Source organism: Danio rerio, chromosome 7 (assembly GCF_049306965.1).
Source record: "Danio rerio strain Tuebingen ecotype United States chromosome 7, GRCz12tu, whole genome shotgun sequence".
Taxonomy (NCBI): domain Eukaryota; kingdom Metazoa; phylum Chordata; class Actinopteri; order Cypriniformes; family Danionidae; genus Danio; species Danio rerio.
The window spans coordinates 26,322,483-26,341,030 of record NC_133182.1 but is presented as its reverse complement, the minus strand read 5'-3'; the positions used below and the strand labels follow the sequence as shown (position 1 = coordinate 26,341,030).

Here is an 18,548-nt window from a genome sequence, read left to right as displayed (position 1 = left end):
ATTTGGCTTTGAAAAAAACAAAAGTGGGGCTAACTACAGGTCTGGATTATAACCGATAACAACTTTAAAATAATTTATACAGACCTTTAATAATGTCATTATACTTACTGTATCTAAAACGAAATTATTTGTGTTACTTGTAAGAAAATAAATGTTAATGAAAAATATTGATAAAAAATGTGTTAGTTTACAAGGAAATCTTTGCCATTTCTATTCAGTTTAACTAACTACTAAAATAATTAAAAACAAGATAACATTTAATAAATCTAAATTACCTTAAATGAAAAGTGAATTAAAGTAAATGAAATCAGAAAGGTTAATGGGTATAAAATCTGGAATAGTATCCAGGGCCCAATTTTTTAAAAAGGTTTAATCCAGATAAAATTGATCCGGTTTTAGTAATCCTTTTTTTGCGATCCGTGATCATGTATTCCAGCTTACTTTTTGAGCCAGTTTTTCAAAGCAACATCGGATTGGATCAATCTGATCTGGATATGAACTTTTCAGGATCACTAAATCTGGATAACCAGTGCTCAAACAGAATAGGAAATCACAATGTAGAACTCTAGATATGTAAAGAGCAACCAGCAGATAGCCAGTGTGCATTCAATAAAACTTTGTTTTTATTTAAATTGAAAACACACATATTTAAAAAAAAAAAGTAAAAACAAGAAAGACCCCACCCCATCCTCTTCCAGCAGTCTGCTCATCTGAGACCCACAAACACTGTACATTGAGGATATTTATAACAAGTTTCCAAAAGACTTAATTTTTTACAAAAAGATTAAAAAAAGACTTAATGTCAAAACCTCCATAATAATTCCAGACTTCTTCATCTGATGTAGACAGACCAGCTTGTTTGAGGGTAGCCTTTCGGAGGCAGATCTCAAGTGTGGCCTTGGTTTGCTGCAGTTTGGTCAGAGTCAGTTGTTCTTCTGCTAGACAAAGCTGTGCTTCTGGCCTTTCAGTCTCTTTTTGCAATTGTTAAAAGTGATTTCAAAAATCGGTGATTGCCATTCGTTGCCTTTTTTGGTTATTCTGCAATTATTTCATGCATCAATAATAAATATTCTAAAAACAAAAATATTTTCTATTGTGATGAATATATATGCATATATATCAGTTAGTGATAGAATAAAATGTATTGTTTTTGGTCAATTGTGACAGCTGTTTTTGTGATTATTTTATGAGGCCAAACTCTTTCTACTTTGCTGTACACTCTCAGAAAAAAAGGTACAAAATTGTACCTTTTAGGGTACAAATGGCCCGTCACTGGGGTGGTACCCTTAAGGGTACAAATTTGTACCTCTATTTAAAGGTACAAAATTGTACCTTCTACATTTGTACCCTTTAAGGGACAATTTTGTACCCTAGACACTGAAGGTACAAAAATGTACCTTTTTATATTATATAGTATTTTCAGGGTACTGACCCAGGCATTTTGATCTTTTGGTGACTGCATGCACAAATAAATAAATAAAATATTTTGGTTCACAGATGTCCATTTTTATTTATTAATGTAGAAATATTTCATTACAACTCACAACTGAATGTGTTAAGAAATAAAATTACACAGTAAGTATAAAGCAGACATGTAAAACAGTAAAAAGAACAATTTAGATAACAAATAAAAACTAAATAATCTACCCTTAATACAAAGACTACAAGAATACTGTTTAAGATTTATAAACACATTACACAGGCTACATCATCTGCACTTTATAAAGTCCAAAGTATTTGTCTTTAGTCAGAATACTCTGTCATAATAAATAATTTGTCATCAATATTTTCTCTGAATTTCAGAATGAAGGCAATGTTTCTCTATAAATTGCTTCAACAGTGAAGAAAACCAAATACATCAGTAGCCTCTTCCTCAACACCAGTAGATTACTCCTCATCATCCTCAAGTGGAGTTGTAATTTGTTGTAACACAATATGTGTTTATGCTTTTGGTAAACATGACATGTAAAGCACTCATATCTGGAAAATGTTCTTTGATAGTCATTAGGAGCACAAGTTATTTAAAAATTTGCTTTATGCTTGAATGAGAGCAGTGTGCTGGATTAACTTGATGATTGTGATTATCCCAAGAGCATGTCGAGAAACAAAAAACAAGGTTGATCACTCTGGTAACTGGAGTAGATCGAGGCTTGTCACCGTCCACCGTTCATTCAAAACATTCCACTGCAGAAACATCAAGGTGTTCTTCTAATAAGATGGATATGTCAAAAATGTATATTCGTCCACATCATTAGCCCGGCCAATCGCAATCCCATCAACTCTGAAGACTGCCGTGACTCGTCTTGTTAACACAGTTGTCCAGTCAGTGGCCTCCTCCTGTACTTGAACTGTTGGATGTGGTGAAGATGGTTCACTGTAAATGACAAAGCAATAATTACATTAATATCCCTCACTCTATAACTGATGAAGAGAAAATCAACATGCATAGAAAGTAAAATAATTAATATTCACTGATTAAAAAAAAAAAAAAAAAAGTATCACAGATTAAAAGACTAATATAAATTTCATTCATTCATTCAATTTCTTTTCGGCTTAGTCCCTTTATTAATCTGGGGTCGCCACAGTGGAATGAACCACCAACTTATCCAGCATATGTTTTATGCTGCAGATGCCCTTCCAGCTGCAACCCAGTATTACGAAACATCCAGACACACTTATTCACACACACATTTATACACTACAGACAAATAAGCTTACCAAATTCAGCTATAGCGCATGTCTTTATACTTGTGGGGAAACCGGAGCACTTGGAGGAAACCCTCACGAACACTGGAAGAATATGCAAACTCCTCACACAAATGCCAACTGACCCAGCCGAACCAGCGACCTTCTTGCTGTAAGGTGACAGCACTACCCACTGCGTCATCCTAATATAAAGAATATCAAGCATTTTAAAATGCATTTATCACAGCATATACTAAACAGAAAACAACATACGCACCGGAGCACAACGAAATGTTGAAGTGTCTCGCTTAACAAGGCTGGCAAAATGAGAAGTGCTGCTGTAAAGTCAATTCCTGGAACATAAGATGTGGCATACAAACAAATATGAATGAATCCATCCAAAGCTAGAATTAAATAATATTAATCAAGTGGAGAAAGTTTAGAAAGAGTACCTTAGAGTCAGGTCCATAGCATTCTTCAGTTGATCTCTCATCTTTCGATGAAAACCTAGAAAATAATTTTAAACATGTGGGTGTACACTTATTGTTGTTTGTAAGTAAAAACCTACAAATTTAAAATAGTATGTAAGCCATTAAAACCATGGTATAGATAATGAGACATACTTACATCTTGTAACTTAGCCATGCTTTCATATAACATGCCTTCATTGGTCTGATGCTGTTAGGCTGCATTCTGTTGTTCAATCTTGTCCTGAAAGACAATTGGAAACTTCAAAAACTTCTGGAAAGCAATAAGATAAAGCAATAACTATTTATTTATTTTGAGATATTAATAAAATAGGTAAAATAGCTCAAGGTACCAGTTTCAGAACAGATGAGACAAATTATTACATTAAAGAACAAAGTATAACTTAAAACGTCGATTTATACAACATGGTATGTTAATAATTCTACATTAACATAAGTATAACGTTAAACGATAGTAAAGCACCAATTCTGGACATGAGAGTTTGTGGACACTCCTCAACATTAATGTAACTTAGACACTGAAACGAAGATATGTACAAGCATACACACGCCACGTTTGTAACTAACGTTAGCCACGTTTACATAATCAGTCGCTTTGTCAGTGACAAAATTGTGATTTTTCACAAAATGGCGGTGTAACTTATATAACCGTCTAAAATTACATTTCAGCGGTCAACCGTGGCTAGAAAAATGGCCTCAAATTATAAAACATTATCGATAATTACAAATTTCCAGTATTAATAATAACAAAAGGTTTTATATCAAGGTATATGAAAACTTTAGTCGCGCGAGCTCCGGGCCACACCGCACATTACTCACGGGTCACGGCTTGATTCCGGTGCACGGATACGGCAGCGTCGGCTCGCTTCTGCTGGCCCGAGTGTATTTTGCTATTTGGGTTGCGATTATATTCCGCCGTGGCAAGACTTATAAATAAAGCAGCAACGTAACGTAAGATATAAGGCGCGAATACGTAACGTAGGCGATAAAGGGAACTTTTACACCGAGAAAACAAACAGCATATAGTACTCACCGTCTATAACGTTATGTCCCTCGGTGACTTCGATATCACATTGTATTAACTTCTTTAATAAGCTGCAGACATATTAGCAAACTCCATCCTGCAGGCCAGCCCGGAGCACTTAAAGCGGGGGAAAGCCGAGACCCGAGAGTCAGACAAAATCAACAGAACACGGCTTCACATGTAAAAATGAGAATGAAAATATATCTTTAATACATTCTTACCTGAAAAGTGTGGACTCCAAAATAGACTTTTCTTTGAAAAGCGTGCGAAGTTCTGTGTAAACAGCCAGCATACTCGACGGACCGCCTCAGTAACAAACACTACTATAACGTCTCAACAAGCCAAATTCTTAAAGAGACAGCAACATCACCACCTGTATGAAGATGTTGTCACTCTGCATGGTTCTTATTCTACATCCCATAAACTATAGGGTCTTAAACAGTAAGCAAAGACCAGTATTTACGTTTTTAATTATTAAAATTACATTCAATTATAAATTAAATTATTAACATTTTTGAGAAAAAAAATGTTATTTAAATACATGAAATTTTTTTTTATTATTAAAATATTTAATTCAATCAATTTATTTATTTATTATATTTTTAAATTATGTATTTTAGTATTAATGTTTAGTATTAATACATTTAAATTAGTGTTATATAGTGTCTTGATCTTATCATGAGCTGAGGGTACAATTTTGTTCCTATAGGCAAACAAAATATATAATTGTACCTTTAAAGGTGCCAAATTGGTGCTTTACGGTACAATTTTGTATCCAAATGTGCTATAAAAGGTACAAAAATGTACCTTTCAAACCTAAATCTGGACATTTGTACCTTTATAGCCCATTTGGGTACAAAATTGTACCCTAAGGACCAATATGGGACCTTTAAAGGTACAATTTTATATTTTGTTCCCTCTAGGAACAAAATTGTACCCTCATTGTACCTTTTTTTCTGAGAGTGTAGGCCTATACCGGAAGGATTAATACGTTTAAGCCTACCTAATCATTGTAGCCTGATGGATAAACAAATACAATTAAAACCTTATTAATTAATAGGATATCTTGTAAGGTACTGCATGATCCAACTATAGTATTATTTGATACATTTGTTTAAGTATTCAGCACATTTTGAGCATGAAATCCACGCTGAACCATTTATTAGATCAAAGTGATCCAAATCCTACAAAAAAGGTCTGAAACCCCCAACTTAAAGGTTTGGTCTGGATTGTGAAAACCCATTTTAAAGATTTGATCCAATCCGTTATCCAAAATCCTAGTGGATTACTTTTGAAAAACCGGGCCATGACGCTAAAAAAATCTGCTGTAAACTTTCTAGGTTTGAGAAAGAGCAATCTTTAGTTTCAAACACTTTTAATGAGTTTACTTGTATTTGATTGTGTTTAACTGAATGTTGTTGCAGACACACTTCAATGTGATAATGTGTCTTGTTGTTTCCAAAAAAAAGGAAATAAGTAAATTGCAGAATCTCAAGTCAAAGTGGACATGAGCAGCTTTTAATGACACACACTGACTGGAAACCTGAATTTCTCTTTTGTGGTTTTAAATCAGCATTTCAATTTTACTTCTATGGTATTGTTAAAGAACCTTCATTAACAGAAGCTGATCTGATTTTCCAATTTTACGGCTGTAGCGTGTATAAAATGCTGTAAAGGTTTAATTGGCATTGCGTTTGGTTATTATGCCGTATATGGTTGCCAGCAACAGAACTAAACAATGCACTTGTGAAATGTGGATAGAGTTCATTGATCTTTGTACAAAAAGGTCCACTTGGCTGATCTGTGTATGTGTGTGTGTGTGTGTGTGTGTGTGTGTGTGTGTGTGTGTGTGTGTGTGTGTGTGTGTGTGTGTGTGTGTGTGTGTGTGTGTGTGTGTGTGTGTGTGTGTGTGTGTGTGTGTGTGTGTGTGTGACTCTGGGTGCGGTTCACACTCGCTCAGACCTGCTGTAAGGACACATTTATTGACCAGTTTAGTCACAAATTGAATTGGCATATTACTTTTGACCACTGTCATTACAGTCCATCGGGGTCACTTTCTGACTCACCCTATTCTTTATTAGTCTGTTATAGCTACTGCGGAATAGCATCACATAACAGGCATATTTTATTTATTTTAGGTCTAGATTGATCAATTATACTGTATATGTGGCTGGTTATATATGTAGACTGTAGTGCAAGTATAGGGCTTTGTTTTGTTCCCAATGTTAAATCACATTATGATATGTTTGTCGCTATTGTGTTACCTTTCTGTTTACAGCGAACAACTATAGCAAAAACTGTTTATATGGAAGTCTTATTGAATTATATGTGTTTTTAAATGATATATATTTTATATAGGGCGACATGGTGGCTCAGTGGTTAACACTGTCATCTCACAGCAAGAAGGTCACTGGTTCAAGTCCCGGCTGGGTCAGTTGGCATTTCTGTATGGAGTTTGCATATTCTCATCGTGTTCGCATGGGTTTCCTCCAGGTGTTCCGGTTTCCCCCACAAGTTCATAGACATGCACTACAGGTGAATTGGGTAAGCTAAATTGGCCATAGTGTATGTGTGTGAATGAGTGTGTATGGATGTTTCCCAGTAATTAGTTTTGGCTGGAAGGGCATCCACTGTGTAAAACTTATGCTGGATAAGTTGGTGGTTCATTTTGCTCTGGTGACCCCAAATGAATAAAGGGACTCAGCCGAAGGAAAATGCATATATTGTAGTTTTCTATGACTATATGGTATATTATACTACAGTACACCACAGTTTATTGTAGTAAAAGCTAAAGTTTACTACAGTATTTATTACAGTTAAGTAGTTCACGATGGTATGACTACAGTGTGGAGAAGAATTTCACAGTATAATACACTTTACTAGAATAGTTCAAAACACTAGTATCTACTAGTATCTGTTTTGTTTGTCTTTCTTAAAGCAGTTTCTTTTATTTTCCTAGCTATATATTGACTTTTATATTTGTATTCGGCATTACATCTGCATAAACTACTTTAGAAAACAATTAGAAATCTAAACTTGGCTTATATAATATCAAAGACTTTAAGTTATGGGATACCAGTTTGTTCGTTTCTGATTGAAAATATGTTGAAAAAAATATTACTGTAAATGATGTAATAATAATTTTACTTACTTAGTTATTTAAAACATTAAATTAGAACATTTAATTGCACTAAATGTGCTTTCTGTGTAGAGTAGCAATGTCGCCTCACAGCAAGAAGGTCGCTAGTTCGAGCCTCGGCTGGGTCAGTTGGCATTTCTGTGTGGTGTTTGCATGTTCTCCCCATGTTGGTGTGGGTTTCCTCTGGGTGCTCCAATTACCCCCACAAGTCCAAAGACATGCGGTATAGGTGAATTGAATAAACTAAATTGTCCATTGTGTATGTGTGTGAATGAGAGTGTGAGGGTAGGTTGCAGCTGGACTCCTGATTAATAAAAGGACTAAGCCCAAAAGAAAATGAAGGAATGAATGAATGAATGCTTTCTGTATAATTTCTCTTTCTAAATTTTTCATGATGCTGACATCAAAATGGGCATGTCTGTTGATCCAGGCATTATGGATCCTTATGTCTGTGAAATACCTCCGCCTACTGGACGATGACTGAAACATGCATGCACGGAACTTTTTAGATATAGCTTGCCATTGTAAATCAAAAGTAATTTTTTATATGTGTTTTATATATACACTCGCTAGCCACTTTATTAGGTACACCTGACTAGTACTGGGTTACACCCCCTTTTGCCTTTAGAACTGCCTTAATCCTTCGTGGCATCGATTCGACAAGGTACTAAAAATATTCCTCAGATTTTGTTCCATATTGACATAATAGCATTACACAGTTGCTGCAGATTTGTCGGCTGATGGATCAAAACATGGCGACTTCCAGCAGGATAACGCACCATGTCATAAAGCATGCATCATCTCAGGCTGGTTTCTTGAACATGACAATGAGTTCACTGTACTCAAATGGCCTCCACAGTCACCAGAGCTCAATCCAATAGAGCACCTTTGGGATGTGGTGGAACGGAAAAACTACAGCCTGTGCTCCATCCTTTAATAATACAGATATATGAGATCATCTGCACTATGGCTAAAATAAACAGAAGTATTTATTAAACTCTTTCTTTGTCAGTTAGTAAACATTATTTTACATTACACTATCAGACCCATGGGAATTTAAACTGTAAGTTATATATTACAATTTTATAAATAATGAAAATTTAGAATAAAAAATGTCAAAAGATACTTATTTTTAAGATACAAATGTATTATCATATGTCATTACAAATTTTTGTATTTTTTTTTTTAGAAATAGGTTAAAACTTGTTTTAAATGAAGGACCGAAGCCTACAGACAATACGCTGGCCAGTACATTCAACATTCCTCAGTCAGAATTTGGCCATTTGATTAATAAGAAAAATTCAAACATATTAATACTTCGACTCTTTCAAACCACCCAAACCCCTCTCTACAGGTCTAACTATTAAATTTAGCTACCTTAATAAATTTTATGAAGAGAGGTTTAATTAATAATATATTTTAATAGCAGTTAAATATTATATATATACATATATATATATATATATATATATATATATATATATATATATATATATATATATATATATATATATATATATATATATATATATATATATATATATTTGACAGTTGAACAGGTGTACCTAATGGAGTGTATGTGTGTTCGCACAAGCATTGTTGTATATGACAATTGACAGTTAGGCTTTGTCCGTCTGTATCTGTATATCTGCAGCTAAAGTTAATTTGTTACATTCAGATCTCAAAATATGCACAACTTCTATGATTTAAGTTACAAAAAGACACAAGGGAATCAAATTTGAGTTTAGCTTATAGGAGCCGATAAAGAAGAAATCTGTAGGTTTTGCTATAGACTTAAATGGTGATGATATGGAAAAAAAACAAAAAGAGTCTTCTAGTTCCCAGTACAACAATAAGAAGGGCTGTAATAAGGTAGATGTCTCTGGGGTCAGTGCGAAACCCCTGCATTCACGAAGTTTCCATGACGCGAGCTCGTAACTTGTTACTTTCAGATATCTTAATTATTTACAAGAAACCGTTCATTTACTGAGGGGTAGCAAATAATTTATTCATTTTAAAATAGTATAGAAACAAACTGGCTTATTGATTTAAAAATTGCCCAGTGCGTAATTTTGAGTCCAAAATTATACTCGGGGAGGGCATTTGGCAACCAAAGGTGTCACGTGACGCGCTCGATAAAACGGCTAAAAGTGTAGGCCAGTGTCTGTTTTCTGGAGGTCCACAGAAGCTGCCTCTTTCACCCTCATTTTACGGTACGATTAATTCTCGATTGTCTCTGAATACAAAATACCTTGTTTAATGATTTGGAAATAGTTTATTTCAAAATCATTTTAACATTATCACAGAATTCGGTGTGCATTTGGGTTAGCAAAGGCTGACTGATGTTACATCTATTTTACACCGGACCGTTCGCGGTTCCATTATGTTGTGTTCTGTTTTGTAAACAGCTAGTACGCCTTGTGTAGTTTAACAACAACAAAACAGGAAGTTCCCTGTTTATGAACCGGTGCTGCGATGGCCGAGTGGTTAAGGCGTTGGACTTGAAATCCAATGGGGTCTCCCCGCGCAGGTTCGAACCCTGCTCGCAGCGATAATTTATTATTTTGAGGAAGTAAAAATTGCAGCCATTAGCTCCACAAGAATGCTAGCATTCACAAAAGTGCTCATTCCCACAAAAAAAGATTGGAAAGTAAGGTGGTAATTGCATGCAAGCTAGTTTGTGAGTTGAAGTACTAAAGGCTTGCCAAGTTTGCACAAAAACAAAACTAAAGGAAAATATAACTGTTCATCCAAGTATCTAAAAATCCACTAGAACATCTTAAACTTTTGTATCAGTGTATGCTGAATTGAAGTTATTTGACAAATTGAGCAAAATATCAAAGTAAAAACTCTTTAACAACTTCTGACTGATTTCTGGATAATAACTGACGACGGGCCTCGCCTCTTGTCCGTTACAACCCATGTTGCTTTATTTTCTAATATTTTATCATGTAGATATAATTATTATTCATTTGGCACTCATAAGTTGATCAGATGTATTTGTAAATTGGCTGATGAATATTTTAAGCTATGTTCAGATAAATGCACAGCTAAAGTAGTTCTACATCCAGAAGCAGTTTGGCCTTAGGTGTGGGCATTCACTGAAAAAAAGTAAAGTTCCCTTGAATATTGCCTTATTATTCATAATAAATTACAATACTGTATGCAGATCCATATGCACGCGTAAAAGCATGTGAAACACTGACACCTATTGACTATAACCGGTGACAGTCAGTACCCTGATTTATGCTAGTAGTCAAACAGCTTAATTTATGTGTAAAAGGCAGTTCACCTCCTTCACTAAACTCATGATTTAGCGCAGTGTTATCATTCCAGAAGGGGGAGAATCTCAAGAAAATATGGCAACAGTTTAAAAGCAACCAAATTGCCGTGGACGTGGCAACCCAAGCACAAGTTTTAGACTTTTGAGATATTTTTGATAAAAAAGAAAGCTTGTCTCATGTCGAGAGATCACCTGACTTCCTATGTAAAACTGACTTCCTATGTAGCCTAGGGTCTTCCAGAAATTCTTCACATGCAACATTTCTCTCTAAATAGGTACAAAAAAAAAAAAAGTTTTAAATTAGTATTAATTTATTTATTATTATTATTATTTTTTGCTATGAAAAAGAAGTGCCATCAAAGCACAAAGGGTTAACATGATTGAGCTGCCGGTGAGCTGGACAGATTCCAGCGCGCACTCGATAAAATTAGCGGAGTATTGAGTCTCGTCCGCTTTGAGAGACTGACGGATCCCGGTGCTGGTGGTCGTCCGAGGACAGCTGTAGAGACCAGCTTCATATCCTACAGTATGCGGGATTTAAAATCACTGTGATCTGCCTCCACCCAGACTGGTTTAACCAAAGTGTTTTTCGTCTGTTTTGACAGGTGTCAACTTTCCGTTTCATACCCGTAGTGTGCTGTACAATGCCCGGCGTAAGGAAGCTGCGTGTGGCTGTTATCGGCGCCGGTGCTGCGGGACTCTGCGCTGCCCGTCACCTGCTCTCCCGCCCGGACACCTTCGCGGCGCCGGTGGTCTACGAGCTCACCAAGAACATCGGAGGAACCTGGGTCTATGAGGAAAAAGTGGGACACTATGAAGATGGCTCACCGATTCACAGCAGCATGTACAGAGACCTCAGGTGAAATGTTCAGGGCCAGCATTTATCTCTTTATATGGTGGTTGTAAGTGAAATAGTTAGTTTTATTGCACAGTAACACACACACTGCATGATATAAATTTTTAAATATTTCCTAAATGATGTTTAACAGAGCAAGGAACTTTTCACAGTATGTCTGATAATATTATTTCATCTGGAGAAAGTCTTATTTGTTTTTATTTTGGCTAGAATAAAAGCAGTGTTTAAAAAAAAAACAAAAAAACATTTAAACGGCAATATTATTAGCCCCTTTAAGATTTTTTTTTTCCGATTGTCTCCAGAACAAACCATTATTATACAATAACTTGCCTAATTACCCTAATCTGCCTAGTTAACCTCATTAACCCAGTTAAACCTTTAAATGTCACTTTAAACTGTATAGAAGTGTCTTAAAAAATATATAGTCAAATATTATTTACTGTCATCATGGCGAAGATAAAATAAATTAAATAATAATGATAAAAAATAAATAAGTTATTAGAAATGAGTTAATAAAACTATTATGTTTAGAAATTTGTTGAAAAAATCTCTCCGTTAAACAGAAATAGAGGCAAAAAATAAACAGGGGGGCTAATAATTCTGATCCCAACTGTATACATACACACACATATATATTGTTTTTGCTACATTTCTTTCCATTCTGTACTAAAGGTGAAGTGTTTAATAATGATAATAATAATAGTGTTAATAGTAATAGTAAAAATAATTGCAACTTGTTGAAACGGCTAAAACTGCAATATATTTTCTAGTAAGTGGTACTGTAGTTTTATAATGTCATTTGTTTTTCTCGCTTTACAGAACCAATATTCCCAAAGAGGTGATGTCTTTCCCTGACTTTCCTTTTGCAAAACACCTCTCTTCTTTCGTCCATCACACCGAGGTACGAAAGTACCTTGAGCAGTACTGTGATCATTTTCGCCTTCGGGACTACATACAAGTGAGACACAACACATTTCTCATTTCTTTCTCTCTCTCTCTTTTTAATCTCACCTGGTTGTTCATGTTCATGCTTTTTTTCCAAAGTTTTGATAGATAATCATTAATTGTGCTGTTTATGACCAGTCAGAAATCACACACCTTATCTTTATGGTATATTCACTGATGGTCTACGGGAATTGTGGAAAATTACTAGAGAGTTAGTGGATACTTGTATACAAGAGTATTAATTTGTGTAATTCTTTCTGCCACCAAGTTTGGGACCTCAGTGGCCTCAGTGAACCCAGTCTCCGTGAAGGATGGGTGGAATGGTTTGGCATGGAACGTCACCTCAAATAATGGCTTAGACCACAGCAAATCCACTACAGAGCGCTTTGATGCTGTCATGGTGTGTAACGGGTAAGTGCTCAGCAACACGCAGAAAAGCTTCCTACATTGCACTATAGTTAAAATGTACATGCCTGGATCAATAAGGACATCGGGTACAGGAGATTAAACAGTAACTAATGATGCAATGAAACTATACTGCACTTTCACTCATATACTGTGCCAGCTGTCCTGGGTATGATTCTATTATATAATAAAAGGAGATCATTTTTTACAAATTGAGTTTTACAAATGACTTTTGTGTGTTTATTGCAGACATTTCTATGACCCCTACATCCCTGCAATACCTGGACTGGAGAAATTCAAAGGTTTTTGCTTTCATGTATTGCGTAATAGGCTCTTGCTGTTCCAGAGTCAATCAAAAGAATCTGATGTCTTGCGAACCAAGTATCTGTGTGCTTAGCGGCAAAACAACTTCGATATGTGCTGAGACTTGCAGATTCCTAAAGCTGTAATTCTGTTACTGTTGCAACATGTTATCAGTCTATCAGATCGGTGGTCTACTGAGAAATGCTTTTGAAAGAAGCTTAGCTCTGGTTGGGAGTAGATCCAATTTTGGTTAATCATTATTATATTACTTCACATTTAACAGTGAGCTAATTGTGTTTATATACAGGTTAAGTCAGAATTATTAGCCCCCCTTTGAATTTTTTTTTCTTTTTTAAATATTTCCCAAATAATGTTGAACAGAGCAAAGAAATTTTCACAGTTTCCCAAATAATGTTGAACAGAGCAAAGAAATTTTCACAGTATGTCTGATAATATATTTTCTTCTGGAGAAAGTCTTATTTGTTTTATTCCGACTAGAATAAAAGCAATTTTACATTTTTTAAACACCATTTTAAGGTCAATATTATTAGCCCCTATTATTTATAAGCTCGACAGTCTACATAACAAACCATCATCGTACAAAAACTTACCTAAATACCCTAACCTGCCTAGTTAACCTAATAAACCTCTTTACGCCTTTAAATGTCACTTTAAGCTGTATTTACTGTCATCATGGCAAAGGTAAAATAAATCAGCTATTACAAATGATTTAGATTTATTACAAATAAGATGAATTATTAACACTATTATGTTTAGAAATGTGTTGAAAAAAATCTGCTCTTCGTTAAACAGAAATTTGGGGAAAAATAAACAGGAGGGCTAAAAATTCTGACTTCAACTGTATGTCTAGTAAGCATAATTCAATAATTGATCAGGTTTGAAGTTCTTGTAATTTATATGAAAATATTGCAAATTATTAAGCAGTCTTGGTTCGAGGAGTGTGCTTTATATGTTTTCTAGTTTGTACAGCTTGTAATTTGAACTACTTGTACATGTCCAATTGTCTGTTTATTTAGGGGCGCTGATACACAGTCATGATTACCGTAGTGCTGAACCTTTGGCAGGAAAGTCAGTGGTGCTGCTGGGAGCTGGTCTCTCGGGATTGGATATTGCCATGGAGCTCTCCAACGTTAATGCCAAGGTGTTTTAAAGTGATTATATTGTTCATCTATTCATAATGATGATAATAATAATGATAATCAACGATTTATACATTTTTGACTTAGGGTTAGAATGCAGCGCATGTCCTTTGCAATTTCCCACCCAATTTACTGTCTGAACATGTTGACACTAGTTGCCTCTCTGTAGGTTTTGTGTATTGGGAGTTGTCAGGTGCCATTATTTGCTTTTGCATTAACTATTATATTGCTCACAACAGTTTTGCAGAACTTCCATTTATTGTACTTTTTTTTGCATTTCATGTTGTGTTTTTCATGCAAATCTAGAAACATACATACTGCAAAAGAAACACTTTCCCCCCCACATTTACAGGTCACCTGATATACAAGATTCTTTTGTTTTGTTTTTGAGAAATTGGCTTTCATGGCCTTGGATAACACACAATTGATTACATTTTTAGCTGTGATACAGTATTGAAAAAAATCAAGCAACAACCGTCATCATGACTTTTGCTATTTTTCTTAGAGAAAAGATTACAAAGGAGGTTTCATTTGCATTTGTTTGCAGTTGTTTTTACATTACAGCACTACAGTAGTAATTTACATTTTGAAAATATCTTACAAATTTAGTGCAAATCTTTAATGGAGATTTATCATGGCAATGACTACATGAACACAACATGTTTCCATAAAGGCTCTGAGCATCAGATCATTGATTGCAAACTGCTATCAAGTTTTTCTTGAATAGATTTTTCAAACTACAAAGATAAGAATAAAACACTCTCTTTTTCACTCCAGATAACACAATTTAACACAATCTAATCCAATTCAGACCCTAAAACTAGATACAGTGTTTTTCGTGACTGGCAAAAATATGCAATTATTAGGCACTCTTTTGACAGTTGGTTGGTTTTTGTAACCATTCAATAACATATTATTTCCCACATTAGGTTAGAGTCCATAATGCAGAAGGTTTACAGCACAAAATCCTAACCCTGGGAATAATTTGGTTTAACCACGCTTTAAATTACAAGTGTGAAATGTTCCTTTACCAAGTGTGAAAGGTTTTCCTTCCTTTATTAAATGTAATCCAGAGTTAGACGCAACATGAAAAGCCCTATATTGTAGTAATTTGTCAATTGCCTTTTAAGAGAGATTTGCAATGTATTCTAGCCAGTAATGTTTATTTATTCATGCTCAAATTCCTGACAAAGGACATCAACATGTTATGTTATTTAGTTTATATATGTTTATTTTATATACTACCATATGCTTATATCGAATATTATATAATACTATAGTATACTATATGTGTTTCTCAACCACGTTTCTGGAGGACCACCAGCACTGTATGTTTTGGATGTCTCCTTTGTCTGTCAGACCCATTACAAGTCTTTCAGTCTCTGCTAATGTGCTGATGATCTGAATCAGCTGCGTTTAGTTAGGGAGACATGGAAAATGTGCAGAGCTGGTGGTCCTCCAGGAACGTGGTTGAGAAACAATATAGTAGTATAGTATTATACAGTAAACAGTTGAAGTCAGAATTATTTATTCCCCAATTTCTGTTTAACTGAGAGAATATCTTTTCAGCACATTTCTAAACAAATAATTTTAATGACTCATTTCTAATGACTGATTTATTTTATCATTGCCATGATGACAGTAAATAATATTTGATTAGATATTTTTCAAGACTCTTCTATACTTAAAGCTTAAAATGACATTTAAAAGGCTTCACTAGTTAGGTTAACTAGGCAGATTAGGGTAATTAGGCACTGTATAATGATGGTTTGTTTTGTAGATTATTGAAAAAATATATAGATTAAAGGGGCTAATAATTTTGACCTTAAAATTTATTTTTTTTATTCAAAACTGCTTTTATTCTAGACAAAATAAAACAAATAAGACTTTCTCCAGAAGAAAGAATATTATCAGACATACTGTGAAATTTTCCTTAGTCTGTTAAACATCATTTTGGAAATATTTAAAAAAGAAAAAAACTCAAAGGGGGCTAATAATTCTGACATCAACTGTATATATCATAGCAGTGTTTCTCAACCACATTCCTGGAGGACCACCAGCTCTGCATGTTTTGGATGTCTCCTTTGTCAGTCACATCCATTACAGGTCTTTCAATCTCTGCTAATGAGCTGATGATCTGTATCAGAAACAGAGCTGGTGGTCCTCTAGAAATGTGGTTGAAAACAATATTATAGTACACTAATAATAGAGATGAATCATTATTTGTCTCCAGGTGATTTTGAGTCATGGACAGAAGCCTTTGACATGTCCTCTTCCTCCTGGAGTCCAGCAGGCTCCTCCGGTCACCTCTGTGCTGGACGATGGCACTCTGGAGTTCAAAGATGGCAAGAAGGCCAATCCAGAAGTGTTCATGTTTTGCACTGGCTACAACTTCACCTTCCCATTCCTAGATGAGAAAGTGGGTGTAAAAGTGCAGGAGCACCTTGTCTGGCCCCTCTATAAGTTCCTAATTCCTCCAGCCTACCCGTCCCTCTTTATTGTGGGCATCTGCAGAGCCATATGCCCTTTCCCACATTTCCACATTCAGGTTAGTTAACTGAGTTCACCAACAATTTATTCTTTTGCTTTAAGTTGCTTTAAATAAAACAAAATCCTGACTTTTCCCCCCAGTCTCAGTTTGTCCTGTCAGTGTTGGATGGTTCTTTCCGTCTGCCATCACGTGAAGATATGGAAAAGGATATCGAGCTGGACATTGCTGCCCGTCGGGCCCGTGGAATCGCCACCCGTCATATTCTTAAACTGGATTCAGAGCAGTGGGCCTACAATGACGAGCTCGCCCATCTCGGGGGGTTCAAGCCCCTGCCCCGCTACTGGAGCAACTTGTACGAATCCAACAAGGTGTTTCGTGCCCGAGACATGCTCAATTACAAGACCCACAACTTCACTGTCCTCGATAACATGGAGTGGAAGGTGCATGATGTGAACGGCCAGCAGCTGCAGAAGCCTCTGGCTGTTAATAAACAAATATAAGCTATGATTAAACAATAACGTGACCATTTAGGTGCTAATAAACATAGAGCAGTGGACTTGGTTTATACACCAGACATACACCAAGTCAAACTAGGACTTTAGAAATTTGTTAATACTTTGACTAATATGTTTTGCATCTATTTTTATAAAACTTCTCATCAAAACATTATTTTAAGAGTCCCCCTGGATAACTAATCTTGTTGGTTGTCATAAGCTGCTTTTTAAATAATAAACTTTCCATGAATTTGCTTGCAGTGTGTTAAAATAACAAGTTTTGCTGTCATCTAATCAAGACCAAACCAAACCAAAGTTATGTGTGCTTCACATAATATTTATAAAATCTCACCCAAAATCTCACTCATCATTCCAAACCTGACTTCCTTTTTTCATTCATTTTTTTCAGCTTAGTCCCTTTATTTATCAGGGGTCACCACAGCGGAATAAACTGCCAACTTATCCAGCATATGTTTTACGCAGCAGATGCCCTTTCAGCTGCAACCCATCACTGGGAAACTGCCATACTCTCTCACATACACTACAATTTAGCCTATTGATTCACCTATAGTGCATGTCTTTGGAAATTGGAAAACCCGGAGGGAACCCACATGCAAACCATTCCATGCAAACTCCTCACAGAAACGCCAACTGACTTAGCCAGGGCTTGAACCAGCAACCTTCTTGCTGTGAGACGACAGCACTAACCACTGCGCCACCGTGTTGCCCTCTGTTATTTTTTCAGTAATTTTGTCAAATAAGTGTGATAAGATGTTAAGAATGTTTTGTACATACAGTTCCTGATGTCACAATAGAAATCATTTTTTAAAATCGCCACAAAGGCACTGCTTATTCTAAGCATAGTCAAAATAATCTAGAAGAGTATCGCAGCCAATGGATATCCTGACATTTCAAAACACTGACATACGAAAAGGCACCGCTGGGATTCGAACCCAGGATCTCCTGTTTACTAGACAGGCGCTTTAACCAACTAAGCCACGGCGCCTTGTGTCGGCGAGTCGGAATTTTGCTATCAAGAACGTCCTATCCGTTCAGAATAAATTTTTAATCCTGTAGAAATTTTTAGGCTCAAATATTTCAACTCTAGTATCACACTTTTAATCCAGAAACGTCGGAACTTTCCCGCCGCAATCCGTAATATTGATGTGCGATCCAGCTAAGCCACATTTAAGTGGATTATAAGCTTTAAATATATATCCTCAATCAACTTTGAAGCCGCTTAAATAAGATACATTAATCAGAAATTCGATAAAA

At 35.5% G+C, this 18,548-nt stretch overlaps 1 protein-coding gene, 1 long non-coding RNA gene and 2 other non-coding genes across 5 annotated transcripts; 2 read left to right on the top strand and 2 right to left on the bottom strand.

Annotated features, from left to right (window-relative positions):
• Positions 1-1,484: 1,484 nt before the first annotated feature.
• On the bottom strand, positions 1,485-4,532 carry LOC141375438 (uncharacterized). The gene is made up of 7 exons (XR_012383494.1): positions 4,419-4,532; positions 4,207-4,314; positions 3,313-3,396; positions 3,138-3,192; positions 2,963-3,038; positions 2,719-2,888; positions 1,485-2,374 (listed from the first exon to the last, which is right to left on the bottom strand). It is a non-coding gene; the product is annotated as an uncharacterized lncRNA (long non-coding RNA).
• Positions 4,533-9,442: 4,910 nt separating this feature from the next.
• On the top strand, positions 9,443-17,634 carry zgc:77439. 2 transcript variants are annotated; one of them, NM_001197289.1, is given in 8 exon segments: positions 9,443-9,549; positions 11,225-11,478; positions 12,295-12,433; positions 12,689-12,831; positions 13,075-13,127; positions 14,166-14,290; positions 16,522-16,836; positions 16,920-17,634. In NM_001197289.1, coding segments are annotated over 7 exon segments (1,350 nt in total). In that variant the 5' UTR covers positions 9,443-9,549; positions 11,225-11,263; the 3' UTR covers positions 17,280-17,634.
• Positions 9,806-9,887, top strand: trnas-uga (transfer RNA serine (anticodon UGA)). The gene has a single exon. It is a non-coding gene; the product is annotated as a tRNA-Ser (tRNA).
• Positions 17,635-18,205: 571 nt separating the features above from the next.
• Positions 18,206-18,279, bottom strand: trnat-agu (transfer RNA threonine (anticodon AGU)). The gene has a single exon. It is a non-coding gene; the product is annotated as a tRNA-Thr (tRNA).
• Positions 18,280-18,548: the final 269 nt, after the last annotated feature.